This window comes from Mustela nivalis, assembly GCF_964662115.1.
Source record: "Mustela nivalis genome assembly, chromosome: 7".
NCBI classification, from domain to species: Eukaryota; Metazoa; Chordata; class Mammalia; order Carnivora; family Mustelidae; genus Mustela; species Mustela nivalis.
This window is the reverse complement of record NC_139026.1, coordinates 134,544,625-134,563,475: the sequence shown is the minus strand read 5'-3', so window position 1 is coordinate 134,563,475 and position 18,851 is coordinate 134,544,625. Positions and strand designations below refer to the sequence as shown.

General features: G+C 36.5%; 2 protein-coding genes across 5 annotated transcripts in view; one reads left to right on the top strand and one right to left on the bottom strand.

Moving 5' to 3' along the window:
* The window catches only part of ACBD5 (acyl-CoA binding domain containing 5), a gene marked incomplete at its 3' end in the record, with an annotated part of 91,912 nt that overhangs the window by 4,497 nt on the left and 68,564 nt on the right, over window positions 1-18,851 (bottom strand). The gene's annotated exons all lie outside the window — the stretch shown is intronic.
* The window catches only part of MASTL (microtubule associated serine/threonine kinase like), a gene marked incomplete at its 5' end in the record, with an annotated part of 35,474 nt that overhangs the window by 4,513 nt on the left and 12,110 nt on the right, over window positions 1-18,851 (top strand). For all 4 annotated transcript variants that reach the window (XM_082740875.1, XM_082740876.1, XM_082740874.1 and 1 more), the window contains 5 exons: window positions 5,497-5,636; window positions 7,024-7,112; window positions 12,082-12,188; window positions 12,414-12,564; window positions 15,986-16,158. In XM_082740875.1, coding sequence (XP_082597001.1) covers window positions 5,497-5,636; window positions 7,024-7,112; window positions 12,082-12,188; window positions 12,414-12,564; window positions 15,986-16,158 — 660 coding nt within the window. The remainder of the gene's footprint in view (window positions 1-5,496; window positions 5,637-7,023; window positions 7,113-12,081; window positions 12,189-12,413; window positions 12,565-15,985; window positions 16,159-18,851) is intronic.

The window sequence follows — 18,851 nt, the reverse complement described above, 5'->3', positions numbered from 1 at the left end:
AACAATTAGGTTCATATTTCACCAAGTCTCTGAGTACTGGGGATTGGCCAAATGGGACATAAAATTAACTATCCCATGTTAGTTTCCTCATCTGCAAAATGGAGATAATAATAGCACCTACCTCAAAGGTTGTTATGAAATTTCAATAGGTAAATATAAAGCATGTAGAATAATATCTGACACATAGTGCTAAAAATATTTGGTAAGTAAAGGATATATACTAGGAATACTATAAAGTTTGGTGTATAATAAGGCAAGTATTGGGAAGTGGTGGGTTTTGAGCAGGCGGACTTTGAGAGTTGCTTGTTTTTCATTTCTAATGAAGAATTTGCAGGAGCGAGAATTGGTGAGGATATTTTAACTACAAATTATAGAGATCTGACTCCTGAGGTAGTGTGGATTAAATGTTTAGCGTCTCCAATAGCTTCTGTTCAATATGCACAAATGGTTTTCTACGGATGGTTGGGCCTTAGGATGTAGTTTTTTGGCCCTGAATTTGTAGTTTATCAACAGAATGTTCATTTCATCATAATTGATTTGCCTTCAGGAGTGGAATACCTTCATCCTTGATATGCTAAAGCTTTCTGTAAGTCTGTGGAATATAATTGTGGGACACTTCAACTTTTTGCTGTATCAAAAGCTTGAAACTGAACAGAACATGATATCCAGCTTTAAGCTGTACACCTGAAAATTCAGGGTAGATTATAAAAATAGAGTCTAAAACTCTTTTGGTACCTCATGGTTAAATCCATTTTTAGCCTTTCAGAAAATCTATGATTATATTTAGACTGACATTAAATGTGACTTCAAAGATTAAATGGGAAGACTAGAAAACTTTGGAGAATAAGAGGTTTTTCTAGGAGAGTGGTGAGCACTTTTTTTTCATTTGGACTAATTCAGGATCAATAAAAGTTTTTTTACACAGTTTAAGTACATGAATTATGATCATATTATACTGTTGTTCTATACTGGTGACCACATCCTTTCTAATGGCTACACAGAATTATATGGATTTATTAAGGAATTCCATAATTTTTATAACAAACACCCTATTAATGAGTTGGTTTGGGTTCTTTGACTATTCTAGATAATACTCAAAAAAATAAAATAAAATAAAATAAACAGCAGTCCAACGAATAGCTTAGCATGAATGGTAGTAGCTAGTTGTAATGACCTTCTCTGTAAGCAACAAGACCTGGCAATACTATGGGGAAGGATATTGGAGCAAAGATACAAATTTGTATTGAGGGAATTCACCCTCAGGACAACATTAAGGGCAGCCCTTCAGGAGACCGCCTAGGTTCTAAGAAACCCAGATATGTGGGTCTACTTTTTATAGGACGATTCACTGTCTGAGAGTGTTGAAAAAAATAGAGTAGCAGTAAGAAGGTAAAAACCAAACACTATAATAATAATTGACTTTCCATTTTTTTAAGCCTGTGGTAAGCCAAATCTAGCCCACTATTTCTGCACAGCCTGTGAGCTGAAAATAGTTTTGGCATTTTTTAAATGTTGAAAAAAATCTAAGGAAGAATAATACTTTGTGATAAGTGAAAACTATATGAAATTTGAATTTCAGTGACTAAATACATCTTATTGGAATACAGCCACATTCTTTGTTTACTTATTGTCTATGGCTGCTCTTGGGCTACAACAGAAGATTGAGGTAGTTGCCACACAGACCATATGGCTTGCAAAGCCTAAAATATTTACTATCTGGCTCTTCACAGAAAAAGAAGGAAACACTGACATATTCCATTCCCAAAGAAGGTAGGGGACTATTTAATCACACACGGCATACAGAACAGTATGTAGTAAAGGCATTAGAGAGCACCAGGAAGACTTAAAGGATTAAAACAATATCCTGTTAGTTTCAGGTGTAAATCATAGCGATTCCATATTTTTATACATTATGAAATGAGCCCCACAATAAGTCTAGTTACCATCTGTCACCAAAGTTATTGCAGTGTCATTGGCTCTATTTCCTGTGCTATACTTTTTTCATCCCTGTAACTTAAGTATTTTATAACTTTTTTTTTTAGAGGGGACAGGGGCAGAGGGAGAGAGAGAATCTTAAGCAGATTCCATGCCCAGCACAGAGCCCAACACCAAATTCGATTTCACGACCCCAAGATCATGACCTGAGCTGAAACCGAGAGTCGGCCACGTAACTGACTGAGCCACCCAGGCACCCCATAACATCTTTATAGAAAGAAAAAATATGGGGCGCCTGGGTGGCTCAGTGGGTTAAGCCGCTGCCTTCGGCTCAGGTCATGATCTCAGGGTCCTGGGATCGAGTCCCGCGTGGGGCTCTCTACTCAGCAGGGAGCCTGCTTCCCTCTCTCTCTCTCTCTGCCTGCCTCTCCATTTACTTGTAATTTCTCTCTATCAAATTAATAAATAAAATCTTTAAAAAATATATAACATAAGTTCATGCTGAAATTTCTTTTTCCTTGATGCTGAAATTTCCAATTCAGTGGGAAATCATAGAATTTTATCCAGCATCTTTAAAAAAATGTATAACATATAAAAATATTTTGGAAACAATGTATTCTTTTACCCTGACAATCTGGGTTCCTAAAAACATTAATGTAAATACTCGTTTGATTTCTTTTTTTTTAATATTTTATTTATTTATTTGACAGAGATCACAAATAGGCAGAGATGCAGGCAGAGAGAGAGGGGAAAGCAGGCCCTCTGCTGAGCAGAGAGCCTGATGCAGGGCTCGATCCCAGGACCCTGGGATTATGACCTGAGCCGAGGGCAGAGGCTTTAACCTACTGAGCCACCCAGGTGCCCCTCGTTTGCTTTAACTTATAACATTATATATTTAATATTTTCAAAATAACAAATATCAATATTGTTTTACTAACACTAAAACAACTAGAGTCAGTTTAGGACTTTTTTTTTCCTGTTCTTTTTGTCCTTGGGATATAGTATTAAAATTCTAGTTTTTGAAGTCACTTGAAATCATTTCTGCTTGGTTATAAAACTTGAGATGGTACTAGTGTCATTTGTTCCCCTTTTGTATCATAGATTTCTACTTAAAAAAGAGAAGCCATAAAAGTACTAGAAGAAGGAGGGGGCGCCTCGGTGGCTCAGTGGGTTAAGCCTCTGTCTTCAGCTCAGGTCATGATCCCAGGTTCCTGGGATCGATCCCTGCATCAGGCTCTCTGCTCAGCAGAGGGCCTGCTTTCCCCTCTCTCTCTGCCTGCCTCTCTGCCTACTTGTGATCTCTCTCTCTCTCTCTCTCTCTCTCTCTCTCAAGTAAATTAATAAAATCTTAAAAAAAAAAAAAAAAGTACTAGAAGAAGGGGCACCTAGACGGCTCAGTCAGTTAAGCGTCTACCTTCCACTCAGGTCATGATCCCAAGGTCCTGGGATTGAGCCCCATCTGGCTTCTTGCCCAGTGGGGAGTCTGCTTCTCCCTCTCCCCCTACCCTTGTTCATACTCTCTCTCTCTCTCTCTCTCTCATGTGCTCTCTCTAATAAATAATATAAAATCTTTCCCCAAAAAAGTACTAGAAGAAAATTGATGTGAATATTTTTATAATCTTAAATTGATACAGGTCTTACTAAGTACAAAATAAAACATTTTGATACAAAATGTTTTAATACAAATGGTATTTTGATACAAAATACCATTTACATAGTCAAATAACAAGTTTGGAGAAAATATTGTTCAGAAAAATACAGAAAAGTCTAATTTTACTACTATGTAAACAGATTTTATACATCAATAAGAAGGAATTAAATACCCAAGTAGAAAAATGGGCAAAGAATAGAAGTGATTCACAAAAGATACATGCAAGACCAAAAATAGGAGCACGTGGCTGGCGCAGTCAGTGGAACATGTGGTTCTTGATCTAGGGGTTGTGGGGTCAAGCCCCACACTGGGTGTAGGGATTACTTAATAAAATCTTAAAAAAAAGTGTAAAGATCCGAAATCTCCCTACAAGTCAATAAACATCTAAACAAGTCCTTTTGTTCTTAGATTGACAAAGAGAGAAAGGATCAGTAATTATTGTTGATGAGGACATAAGAAACATTCTCATGAGCTCAAGTGCAGTATGTTTACTTATTTATTTACGTACTACTGAATTATAAACTCACTGAGGAGACATTTTATTTTTGCTTATATTTCCAGTGCTAGCACCGTGTGTAGCACAGACTTGGGGCTTAGTAAATGTTTTAATGATTGATGTCATCAACAAAAACTGACTAATCTCTATATACCAGGGAAACTACTGACCTAAAGAGGAAAGAAAGGACTTTGTTTTATGAAGGTCTTACTAGGCAGTATTTTATATCTTAAAACGATACAGATTTTTAAGAATAATGACAGTGTATGTAAAAGGAACAGTAGAGCTTTGCAACCACCTAGCAATATTGGAGTTAGACAAGAATCATCTACAGTCACATGATGTTAAGATCAGTGCTTGAAATCTGTTGGGAAACAGGTTATTTACGTACACTCAACATATTTCCTCCATTACTTCTTAATTACCAGGGGCTTAAAAAAAAAAAAGTACTTCATTGGAGAAATCTGGAAGTCACCACCTGAACTAAGTGATCAAAGTCAACATCCCCAGTAATGGAACATGCTGACAGTAGTTGTCTCACCTAGTGGGAGTGTCTCCAAGAACGAATCGACATTACTTACCTAGAATTCCTGTCAAAAATGCAAACCTGAATTGAATAGTGAGGAAATAATCGGATGTCAGGAAAGACTGCCCCCCTCTACAAGGCAAAAATCTGTCCCAGATTAAAGGAGACTAAAGAGATATGATAACTAAATGCCATGGAGGTCCTGGCTAGGGCAGGGTGGTAAGATATCTTACCAAGGATATTTATTTAGATACTCAGAGAAATTTGAATACAGACTATCAATTAGATAATAGTATTAGTGTTAAATTCCTTGAATTTTATTATGCTGTAGTTAGGTAAGAATATTCTTGTTAGGAGAGACACGATGAAGAATTTTGTGGCGACTGGTCATGATCTCAACTCTATTCTCTGGTTATTTAGTAAAAACGTTAAAGCTACAAATATCATTTGTTAATGTTGCCACACTTTGAAACTGTTTAGTCTGAATAAAAATCATGCATTTATGCTAATAATCATGTTCCTTTGTTTATTATGTAATATAATTATGTTATTAACAAACACTTATTTTATATTCATACATTTGGAGAGGAGGAAAGCAAATGGGCAAAATGCTCACAGTGGTGAATCTAGATGAAGAGTACATGGGACTGTTCTTATACCTTTCTGGAAGTCTGAATTTTTATTCAGATTAAGCAGTTCAAATTCAATTTAAAAAAAGATATGGCAACATGAGCAAACTTCATATTAATGTGTACTGAGTAAGATCAAGAAAATGTATCTATTACAGAGCCATGCTAAAAATAGATAACTATAATACTCAAAAATTATTTTTGAGGTAATCAAACCATATTGTTTTTATTTTATAACATTTGTATTCCTTTTTGATAGGTAATGGAATATCTTATTGGTGGTGATGTCAAGTCTCTCCTACATATATATGGTTATTTTGATGAAGAGATGGCCGTGAAATATATTTCTGAAGTAGCCTTGGCTCTAGACTACCTTCACAGACATGGAATCATCCACAGGTAAAGACGGACTTTTCTACAAACTATTAGTTAAGTATAAATCTTTTGCCTCTTACAAACTATTAGTTAAAACCACAGTTAATCAAATTATGTATTAAATATTTGAGTTTGAAATGATTGCATAAGCATTTGCCCATGTAAAGTTTGGTAGTAACTAGTGTGAGTTTAAAAATTCCATCAGCTTGAGGCGCCTTTGTAACTCAGTGAGGTAAGCATCTGCCTTCAGCTCAGGTCCTGATCCCAGGGTCCTAGAAACGAGCCCCACGTTAGGCTCCCAGCTCAGTGGGGAGTCTCCTTCTCCCTCTCCCTCTGCCCCTCCTCCTGCTCATGCTTTCTCTTTCTCTATTTCTCTCATAAATAAATAACATTTTTTTAAAGATTTTATTTATTTATTTATTTGACAGAGAGAGAGAGAGATCACAAGTAGGCAGAGAGGCAGGCAGAAGAGGGAAGCAGGCTCCCTGCTGAGCAGAGAGCCCAATGCAGGACTTGATCCCAGGACCCTGAGATCATGACCTGAGCCGAAGGCAGCGGCTTAACCCACTGAGCCACCCAGGAGCCCAAATAAAATCTTTTCTTTAAAGAGTAAATAAAAGCACTAAGTTTTTAAAAAATGTATAAATTCCATCAATTCTTGTTTCCTCCCCCCTCCCTATGCTTTGAATATGTTGCTTTGAACATGACCATTTTGTTGTGAAGAATATTGAACCTTTTTTCCACCCCCTTACCATCATACAGAAGTGTTATACTTTGGGGTGCCAAGGTGGCTCAGTTGTTAAGCATCTGCCTTTGGCTCAGGTTGTGATATCTGTATTTTGGGATTGAGCCCTGCATTGGGCTCCCTGCTCAGTGAGCCTGCTTCTCTCTCTCCCTCTGCCTGTTGCTCCCCCTGCTGTTCTCTCTCTCTTTCTTTCAAATAAATAAAATCATAAAAAATAAATTTATTTATTTAAATAAAAAGTGCTATATTTTATAATGCCAACTGATTTGCGGTGTTTTACTCTATGCAAAGGAAGTCATGTTCTAAGTGGCTCTTCTCTATTAAGATTTAATCTTACCCTCCATGAAAGAGGTAAATATGAATTTGGTGTAGCCTGAAACTGTTTTTTATCTAATGAGGTTTATTTGTTATAATGGACTATCTACTGAATAATGCCAAAGATAATCTAGTATTAAATTGGTTAACTTTCTCGTTGGTTCAAATATACAGAAGATAATTTACTTTTGAGAGTAGTTTTTTGCACTCTCATAGCCAGCAGTAAGTGCCTTGTTTTAGTGAAAATAAATAGAGATTGAGTCTTCTGAAATTTCTGGGTTTTCCCCTGCTAATTCTACATCAACACTAGCTCTTTTTTAATTGTCTACTATTTGTTTTTTGTATGTGCAGGGATTTGAAACCAGACAATATGCTTATTTCTAATGAAGGTCATATTAAATTAACAGATTTTGGCCTTTCCAAAGTTACTTTGAATAGAGGTAAGAAAAATAGCAGGTAAGTACGTTTTTAAAAACCCAACAACTACTTACTATTAACTTACACTATTTTGTTTGCTTATAATGCTAAAATTTGATGATTATTTGTTTCAAAAGAGACTAGAAAGGTATAATGGTATTTCCTTTCAACTGAAGATGAAAAATGAAAAAAAGTGGCACCTGGGTGGCTCAGTGGGTTAAACCTCTGCCTTTGGCTTGGGTCATGATCTCGGGGTCCTAGGATTGGGCCCCTGTCAGGCTCTCTGCTTGGCAGGGAGCCTGCTTCCCCTCTCTCTCTCTCTGCCTGACTCTCTGCCTACTTGTGATCTCCGCCTGTCACTAAAATAAATAAAATCTTAAAAAAAAAAAGAAAAATGGGGGAAAGAAAGGATGAGAAATGGAAATAATCATTCCTAAATCATCAAGGACATTCAAAGTTCTTTGGATCCTCAAAGAGGAAGTCAAAATTTCTGTTCTTCTGACTTTGTGTCTACCGAAACTGGTTTGACCAATTAAACATCAGTAAAGTGACTAAAATAACTATACAATGATAAACAGTGATACCTACAGAACTTATTCAAACTGACAGAACCACTACCAAGACCTTGATAAACAAGGGCAAAGAAAATGAGCACAATTCACACACACACGTATATGGGAGTATATTAATTTCACTCTAGGTAATGAAAGAAATGCTAATTTAAAAAATAATAAATGAGTCATTTCACTGTTAAACTAGGCAAAAAAAAAAAGAGAGAGAGAGAGGGAGAGAGAACTGAAGATCTAAAATTAATGAGACTGCAAAACCACAGTTAGTTTTTCCAGAAACATTGTAAATTAACACAGTGCTTTCCAAAGGTTATCAACCAGTGTGTTTTAAGAAACAAAAGAGTTTAGGATGCCTGGGTGGCTCAGTTGGTTAAGTGACTGCCTTCAGCTTGGGTCATGGTCCTAGAGTCCTGGGATAGAGTCCTTTGTCGGGCTCCCCGCTCAGCAGGGAGTCTGTTTCTCCCTCTGACCATCCCCCTGTCATACTCTCTCTCTCACTCTTGCTCTCGCTCTTGCTCTCAAATAAATAAATAAAATTAAGAATTTAAGAAAAGAAACAAAAGAGTTTAATTCTTTTTGACCTAGTTAGTCTGTCTTAGAGTTTTTCTAAGGAAATGGTTCAAGAGAACAAAATATATGAATAAAACTTTGTAGCAGGATTGTTTCTAATAGGGAGAAACTAGAAATTACTTAAGTTTATCATAGAAACATGGAGATGTTTCTATGAGAGCTTACCGACTTGGTAGCATATTAAATTATTAAAATGGTAGCAGATAGAAATAAATGAACAGGAGAGCACAAAATTGGGCTTATAAATTATAAACCATAGGATTATAATTATTGGAAAATAAATACACACCTATAATTCTTTATTTGCAAGTACACACTTCAAAAGTTTTGAATACCTAAGGATTTTCATTTAGTTTGATAAAATTTGACCTGAGCTGATGGGGGCTCTTTATGGTTTTTATTTGTCCCATTTCACATAACTACTCAGATTCTTCACAGCAGCAATAATAATATTTGAGTACAGGTGGCTAGATGAGATGCCACAAGAGATGTTCCTTACTATACAGTATACTGGGTTTTTACCCAAAGAAAACAAAAGTACTAATTTGAAAAGATAAGGCACATCCTTATGTTGATTACAGCAGTATTTCCAATAGCCAAGATAGGGAAGAAATCCAAGCGTCCATCAATAGATGAATTGATAAAGAAGATATGGTGTGCAGACCCACACACTAGGATATTACTCAGCCATAAAAAAGAATGAGGCCTTGTCATTTGTGACAACACGGGCAGACCTAGAGGGTATTATGCTAAGTGAATGAAGTCATACAGAAAGACAAGTACCTTGTGATTTCACTTATATCATGGAACCTAAAAACCAAAACAGACCAAAAAAGTGGAGACAGACCCATTAATATAGTGAACAGACTGATGATTGTGGGAGAGAAAAGGCAAAAGGGCAAAATGGATGAAAGGGAGTTGGAGACATAGGCTTCCATTATGGAATTATTCCAGTTATGGATATATATTCCACATTATTCCAGTTATGGAATGAGTAAGTCATGAGGATGAAAAGTACAGGATAGTGAATATAGACAATAATATTGTAATAGTATTGTATGGTGACAGACAGTAGCTACACTTGTGGCAAACATGGTATAACATATAGAGTTGTTGAATCACTAGGTTGTGCACCAGAAACCAAGGTAAAATTATGTGTCATATCTCAATAAAAAAACAAAAAAAACCTAAAAAGATCACTATATATTCATCACCTTCCCTTTCTAAAATCTAAACATTTTAAAATTGTGAGGCAAATCTAACCCCCTGGGATTCAGGTAAGATACTGAAAAAGTCATAAATCCAATAAATTTTGTGGTGATATCCGATAAATTTTATATGGTGATATAACAGTTTAATATTTTTTATTTTATTTTTTTCCTACCTGATAATTTATTTAAAATTTGGCTCCCATAGGGAACCTGGTTGGCTCAGTTTGTAGAGCACGCAACTCTTGATCTTGGGGTCATGAGTTCAATCCCCACACTGAGTAGTAGATAGCTTACATGAAAAATAAAAATAATAAAAATAAAATAAAATTTGCCTCCCAAATAATTCTCTATTTGTATTACTATAAATAGTAATATGAGAAACATCTTAAGTATACAGATTCTGAATTTGGTTTTTGTCCTTTTTTTTTTTTTTTAAAGATTTTATTTATTTGTCAGAGAGTGAGAGTACACACAAGCAGATAGAGTGGCAGGCAGAGGCAGCGAGAGAAGCAGGCTCCCTGCCTAGCAAGGAGCCCGATGTGGGACTCGATCTCAGGACCCTGGGATCATGACCTGAGCCGAAGGCAGCGGCTTAACCAACTGAGCCACCCAGGCATCCCTGTCCTTTTTTTTTGATAGTGTTAAGAAATCCATAATATAAAATTTACCATTTTTAAAAAGTATACATTTCAGTAGTATTAACGATATTTATATTAACTATATTTACATTGTTGTGCAACAGATCTCTAGAACTTTTTCATCTTGCAAAACTGAAACTCTATATCCTAAATTCCCCTCCCCCCCAGCCCCAGCAACCACAATTCTTTTTTCTTTATCTGTGAGTTTGATTACTTTAGGTACCTCATATAAGTAGAATTATAGACTATTTGTCATTTTGTGACTGACTTATATCATTTAGCATAATGCCCTCAAGTTTCATCCACATCATAGCAGGTAACAGTATTTCCTTCTTTTTAAAGGCTGAATAACATTCTGTTACATGTATATATGCCACTTCTTAAATCTATTTATGTGTTAGTGGACGTTTGGGTTGCTTCTCCTGACTACTGTGAATTATGCAACGAACATGAGTGTATAAATCTCTCTTATAGACCCTGCTCTCAATTCTTATCTATATATGGTCGGTAGTGGAACTCCTGGGTCATATAGTGATTCTATTTTTAATTTTTTGAGGAGCCTCTATTGTGTTTTTCATAGTGACTCCACATAGTGGAGGATACTGATGCTGGGGTTGTGAGTTCAATCCCCACATTGAGTGTAGAGATTAGTTAAAAATAAAATCTTTAGAGATGCCTGGGTGGCTCAGTCATTAGCCATCTGCCTTCAGCTCAGGTCATGGTTCCAAGGTCCTGGGATCCAGTCCTGCATCAGTCTCCCTACTCAAGAGGGGGCCTATTTCTCACTCTCTCTCTCTCTCTGTCAAAAAAATAAATAAAATCTTTAAAAATAATAATAAAATAAAATCCTTTTTTAAAAAAGTCTGACACCACATAGAATATCACACTTTTCCTACCGTTTGTGCGGCGTGGGGTGGGGTGATTATTTTTTAAATTATTTTTTAAGGAGTGCCTGGGTGGCTCAGTCAGTTGGGCATCTGCCTTTAGCTCAGGTCATGATCCCAGGGCAGGGTCCTGGGTTTGACCCTCGAATAAGGCTCCCCGCTCACCACTCCTTCTGCCTGCCACTCCCCCTGCTTGTGCATATTCTCTCTCTCTCTCTCTCTGTCAAGTAAATTTTAAAAATCTTGAAGTAAATAAATAAATACATATATAAAGTTTTAACGTAATCTCTATACCCAGGTAGGGCTCTAATTCATGACCTAGAGATCAGGAGTCACGTGCTCTACTGCCTGAGCCAGCCAGCACCCACCATTTTTGATGTCTAGAGAAAACAGTACCTTATGTGTGAATGTTGAATTATTTTACAAAGTTATGTACTGAAACTGATAAAAATTCTGTATCAGTTTCTATCTTGACCTATACTTGCACATGTTAGTTCACAGGGGAGCCCATAGTTTGTACTAATTCCTTAAATAGATTGTGATGTTGGAATTTTATTTATAGTCCTAATATTCCTTCTTAATTTTTCTTACCGCATCCTCTTCTAGTATTTGATTTATCAAGAATTATTTTTTTGCCAGTTAGCTAATACTCTTGTTTAGTGACTGAGTACTCCCTAATTTAGGTCATTACACTGTGTTCTAGTCATTCCAGAGCAAGACTCTGTTCTATCAAAGTTTCATGATTTCAATCAGTTGCTTTTTTTTAAATAGGGAAAAATTTTTTTCTTTTTTTTTTTTTGACCCCTTTCATCCATTTCTCCTGTCCCCACCTCTTGCCTCTGGCTTCCACCAGTCTGTTCTCTGTACCTGTAAGCTTAGTTTTGTTTTGTTTTTTAAGATTCCATATATAATAGAGATCATACATTATTTGTCTTTCTCTTTCTGATTGGTTGTGTATTTTTATACTGTGGCATGGTGGCTTCTCTGGATATGTTCATCTTACATAAGCAGTATTATAGATACTGTGGGGGACAAAATTCTGAACAGATGATTTTCGACTAGTAAGTCAATGACATTGAAGTTTTTGAAGAATTTCATATATTTTTCTTTCTATACACAGACATCAATATGATGGATATCCTTACAACACCATCAATGGCTAAACCTAGACAAGACTACTCAAGAACCCCAGGACAAGTGTTATCTCTCATCAGCTCTTTGGGATTTGTAAGTACTTGATCAGAAAAAAAGTCACATAACATGCCCTTTCATGATTGCTGTTTAAAATTGAATCCTTTTTTAAAATAAATGTTCAAAATAAATTTAAGTATCAAGCATGTTGAGTTACTTTAACATTATCTACTTAGGTGGTATAACAGTTTATGTATTTAAGTGGTGTTTTTGTAGAGGTAAATCTTAGCATTTGTTTTTGTTATTCTCTCTCTTTAATAGTACACACCAGTTGCAGAAAAAAACAAAGACTCTGCAAATATTCTTTCAACCCATGTATCTGAAACATCGCAGCTTTCTCAAGGACTAGTTTGTCCTATGTCTGTAGATCACAGAGATGCTACTCCTTACTCTAGCAAACTACTAAATTCATGTGAGTATAAAAGAAAAAGTAGTTTATTCCATTAAATGTGTCTTTTGAGGAAAAAAGTGTTTTTTAACTTTTAAATTTCTAGTATAGGTATGAAATACAAATACTTGAACAATCTGTGGCATTCCTATATTTCCTCATGTAAATGCCATTTTTGACACAGATTGTTACAGATCTTTTTTTTTTTTTTTAAATAAAGATTTTATTTTTATTTTAAGTAATCTCTATACCTAACATGGGCCTGGAATTTACAACCCCAAGATCAAGAGTCACATGCTCAACTAACTGAACCAGCCTGGTGCTTAAAGACTTAAAGACTTAGATCTTTAAGTCAATGGATTAAAATCCCTAGCTAATGAGAGATCCTTCCGTTAGCTTGGTATTAGAATGACCATTGGGTAAGTTTCATTGTACTGGGTCTATGGAAATCTTTATGTTGAGAATATATATATATATATATTTGTATTTATCAAAGATATATATATATATATATATATATATATATATATATATATATAATATTTTGTGACTGTCTTTATAAAATTATTTCCAAAAGACTTTGAAATAAAATAGTTGAAGTAAAGATAAAATTTTTCATTAGGACACAATAAAAAACAGAAGTTAAGTAATAGAGGAAGAGAATGAGACATCTGGAGAGCACTTAACTTCCCCTTTCATAACTTAGCAATGGTGGATGATTTAGTTCCCTGCACTTAATGTTCTTTATCTTGGGAATGTGAATAACAATGCTTTATAGAGCAATCAGGGTTACATGTTTTCATGGATATTACCTCATTTTCAGTTTGGTCCTCAAATCCGCACATATCCAGGATATCTCACTTATAAATGAGAAAACTAATGTTTGAAAATGTTTAGTTCTACACTAGTAAGTGAGAAAGCCAATCCCTGATTTCAACTACAATTTTCTGTCCATTGACCCTTTCTTCCAAAGTCATTGAGTCTTAATTCTTCTGTCAAAATCACTTCTGTGGAAATCAAAATGGCTGAAAAACATATATATCTTTGATAAATACAAAACTACTAAAATACAGAATATGCAGGTGTTACTATAGCCTTACTCTTTTTTTTTTTTTTTTTAAGATTTTATTTATTTATTTGACAGGCAGAAATCACAAGTAGACAGAGAGGCAGGCAGAGAGAGAGAGGAGGAAGCAGGCTCCCCACTGAGCAGAGAGCGCGATGCGGGGCTCGATCCCAGGACCCTGGGATCATGACCTGAGCCAAAGGCAGAGGCTTTAACCCACCGAGCCACCCAGGTGCTCCTACTCTTTTTTTTTTTTAATAGCCTTACTCTTTTTTTTTTTTTTTTTTTTTAAATTTTATTTATTTATTTGCTAGAGAAAGAGAGAGAGAGAGCGAGCACAGGCAGGCAGAGTGGCAGCAGGGGCAGAGGGAGAAGCAGGCTCCCCGCCGAGCAAGGAGCCCCATGTGGGACTCGATCCCAGGACGCCGGGACCATGACCTGAGCTGAAGGCAGCCACTCAACCAACTGAGCCACCCACACGTCCCTATAGCCTTACTCTTAAGTGAAAATAATTACATCTCCCTTAGTCTTTTTCTTTTTTAATCTAATCAGAAGTCAACCAGGGCAAGGTGCTGCACTGGTCACCCAGTGGATATCAAGATGAGTAAGAGAAGTCCTTTCCTCAGAAGAGCTTATAATTCTGTGTTGATTACATGTGTAAAGGAATAACAATAGCAAGCCTCTACAATAAAATCATAAGGAGGATATTGTGATACAACACAGAAAGTGTTAAATGCTAACTGGGAATATCAGGAATGGTTCTCAGTAAAGATATAGTAGTAGCTCCAAGTGTATTGGAAAAGGGCATTTAGGTAGAGTTATGAGCAAAGGCACTGACACTTGGAAGTATTCAATCTTCAGACAATGGGGACTAAATGTGTAATGTGAGAATGGGAAGCATGTGCAATGGGAAAGGAAGCTTAGCAAGAAGATGGGCAAGGATCAAGTGTCATTACAGGGAATCGAGAAGCTGTAGGGAATCATCAAAAGTCCCAAAGAGGGGCGCCTGTGTTGCTCAGATGGTTAAGCATCTGCCTTTGGCTCCAGTCGTGATCCCAGGGTCCTGGGATTGAGTTCTGCATTGGGCTCCCTGCTCAGCAAGGAGCCGCTTCTCCCTCTCCCTCTGCCCCTGCTTGTGATCTCTCTCTGTCAAATAAAAAAAAAAATCTTAAAACATACACACACATGCACATACACACACACAAGTTCCAAAGAAAGGAATGGTCTGATCATATCACTGATATAGAAAGAACTCCTTAGCCAATATACAGTATGCACATGGCATTGGGGTAGAAACAAATTTCCATATTACTAGGGGGAGGCAAGCTGAGCAGTTTAGTCAAATATCAAGGTCAGTGTCCAGTGAGTTTCAGGAATTTCATTGAGAGGGTTTATGTATCAAAAAAAACGTTCTGAATGGCAACTGAAATTCTATTTCTAGTTTTAAAGTTCCAAGATTCACTAAATCAAAAAACTGTAGGAATTTACTTGAAATTAAAGTCGTGTGTTCACCCTCTTAGGGAAAGAAAAAACAAAATAAACATATTTTTATATACATAGAAAATCTATATATGCACATATTCTGATCTTTCATAAAAGCATCATTGCCTGTTTTGTCTCATAAGTTCAGGAACAACAGTTGTTAACATCATTATATGATGCACACGTATCATGTAGGTGCTGCTGCTTTCTTGTCCTGGCCTGCTGTTAGCAATTCACTGTTAGGTATCTTACCCAGTAGTATAAAACACAACATACTTGTGAGCACATAAACCTCAATATTAGAATAAAGCTATGTTTTTTATTTGAGAGAGAGAGAGTGCACAGGCAGGAGGGGCAGAGAGAGGGAGAGAGCGTCTCAAGAAGACTCTGTGCTAAGCGTGGAGTCCAACACAAGGCTCCATCTCAACAATCCTGAGACCAGGACCTGAGCAGAAACCAAGAGTCACACCCTTGACTGATTGCACCACCCAGGTGCCCCTAAAGCAATGGTTTTAATTAAATACAAATTGAACTGAGTAAATTTAGTCACATTCCAATCTTATATCATATCTGGATATAGCCTATCAATAATGTTCTCTTATCAAGAAGAGTTTCTAAGTAGATAGTGGATTTCTTCCTAATTATAACTTAGTTCCTTTTTGTCCTCATTTTCACTTGTGAATGTTGAGGTGGGTTTGTTTTTTCCATAAATATCCATGAAAGTACTTGTATATATGAATGTTTATCTGAACTGTCCTTGCAGATTGGATAATATTTGCACAGACAGAACTCTGATGTACAATAGTTAAGACTTTGCCTAATTATCTGGAAAGATTCAGGCTCAGTGAGGAACTCAGAAAAATGTGACATTGCTCCAATATTTTTTCTTCCCTGCAGGTCTGGAAACAGTTGCCTCCAATCCCGGGATGCCGGTTAAGTGCCTAACGTCTAATCTCCTGCAGTCCAGGAGAAGGCTGGCTACATCCAGCACCAGCAGCCAGTCGCATACCTTCGTATCCAGTGTGGAGTCTGAGAGCCACAGCAGTCCCAGATGGGAGAAGGACTGCCAGGTGAGAGTTTCGTATGTCACATTTACAATGGAGATGCTTTACACTTTGCCATGTAAATTCTGTAAGGAAATGAAACTGTTACATGAATGGCAGTCAAGGTAGTCTTTATTTGCTTGTATATTCTATTTATCTGACTATAATAACTATAATTTTTAAAAGTCTTTTTTTTTTTGAAGATTTGATTTATTTATTTGACAGAGAGAGATCACAAGCAGGCAGAGAGGCAGGCAGAGAGAGAGGAGGAAGCAGGCTCCCTGCTGAGCAGAGAGCCCAACTAGGGCCTCCATCCCAGGACCCTGAGATCATGACCTGAGCCGATGGCAGCGGCTTAACCCACTGAGCCACCCAGGCGCCACCCTAACTATAATTTGACTGCTGGTATATCACCCAGCAGTCAAATTATTTTTAAATATTTTATTTCACATTCAAATGCAGAATTATTTGTAATTAATATATAGTGAGCTTGCAGAAAATTGATAGAAAACGTTTGGTTCAGGCATCTAGATGGTTTTTTTTTTTTAAATTCCTTACCATGACATAAACACTAGCTTATTGTGCTTTTTTTTTTTTAAGTATTATTTTAAAACTTATATTACCTCCTTCTATACGGTATTCTTCCAGTTTCTCATTTAATGGAATGATAACTCTTTCAGATCAGAAATAACTTGTAGACCACAGGGTAATGTATGTGTGCCTTTAAAAGTATTTATTTTAAGGACATTTGCTTGCTAAGTGAATGGAGTTACTTAAAGTTATTTGCTTAAGTATATATTCTGCTTTTGCCTTTTTTAAGCTATTAAAACTGGTAAGTATTACAGGTGAGAGGAACAGAAGTTTTATTTTATTATTATTATTTTTTAAAAAATCTATTTATTTATTTGACAGAGAGAGCGATCACAAGTAGGCAGAGGCCCGCAGAGAGGGGGGAAAGCAGGCTGCCTGCTGAGTAGAGAGCCTAGTGTGGAGCTGGATCCCAGAATCCTGAGATCATGACCTGAGCCGAAGGCAGAGGCTTAACCCACTGAGCCACCCAGGTGCCCTTGAACTGAGGTTTTAAATTATGAAGTTTCCTTCATAGAGTGCAGATAAAATAATGTTAGGTTAGAATAATGGTAATACACAAAGAATAAACCTTCTGTTCAAGTGAATAATTTGGATTGTATTTACTCCTTATTATCAGTAATATGATTTTCTTCATTGTTGGATATTTGTGTTCTAGAAGTAAGGTCAGATTATTTTTTAGTCAAGGCAGTGTTTCTCGATCTTTTTTCCTTCTCTTATAGGCTGCTCTACAGGTAATACATGCTACATGATAAACAGATTTCCTTTCCTAATACTGTTATTTCATCTCCTTCTTGTTCAAGAAAGCATATTGTATAATATTTCAAACCACACACACCCTTACCTTCCCCTACTACTTCTGTATCCAGGCGGAATGCAATGATTGCATTATAGTGGTGCTCCTCAAGTTATGATGAGGGAGTGAGAATGGACCCGACCCTCTAAACCCTGGCGTTATCCCTGAATGATCTCTGTCTGTAGACCTATGAGTTGTAATTTAGGGATTGTTGTTATTGTTATTCATGAATAAGCATTCCTTATTATTACTAAGTAAGTTAATAAAGTTTGATTTTCACATACCAAAAACAGGCAGGGTTAGAGTTTATTGAAGACACACTCTTACTGAGTAATGTTGTAAAAACCCTGATTACCATGTACCAATTTTTTTTTTTAAGGATTTTATTTATTTATTTGACAGAGAGAAATCACAAGTAGATGGAGAGGCAGGCAGAAAAGAGAGAGGGAAGCAGGCTCTCCGCTGAGCAGAGAGCCCGATGCGGGACTCGATCCCAGGACTCTGAGATCATGACCTGAGCCGAAGGCAGCGGCTTAACCCACTGAGCCACCCAGGCGCCCCTACCATGTACCAATTTTTGATACTCGGTAAAAAGCTCTGATCACAGAAAAGCACCTGCAGATAGTTGGAATTCAAACAGATTTTAAGAAAAGTGTTTTGGGGGCGCCTGGGTGGCTCAGCCATTAAGCGTCTGCCTGCGGCTCAGGTCATGATCCCAGCATCCTGGGATCCAACCCCATATCGGGCTCCCTGCTCAGCGGGGAAAGCCTGCTTTCCCTCTCCTAGTCCCCCTGCTTGTGTTCCCTCTCTCACTGTGTCCCTTTCTGTCAAATAAATAAATAAATCTTAAAAAAAAAAAAAAAAGTTTTGTCATTAATGCATCATTTCATCTTGTTGACAGTGGATTTTAATTCCTATTATTTTGGAGTTTTAACTCTAAATTATGATTAATTTAGCTTCATCTTTATCGATTTGGTTTTATTATACTTATACAAGGTGATACCTGTTTATATTAACAAAATCTTTGTCTGTAATTTTCCTTTAACTATATTTTAAGTCCTGTGCATTTCGTAATTCAAAACAGAATCTTCTATACCCCTACTGCAAAGCAGAGATAAACATAATATAGCCTTACCCTTGATTTTGCCTGAAAATGTTGCCTATTAATTTGTCCTATTTAAAGAATGTGTATCAAATATGTATTCTAGGATATCAAATACATATTATACAGATACATATTAAATAATGAAAAGATATATTAAAGACTAGTTTATTTGAATTCTAGACTAGTGTTTCACTTAAAATATATATAAAAACACGCTTTAATTGTTTATAT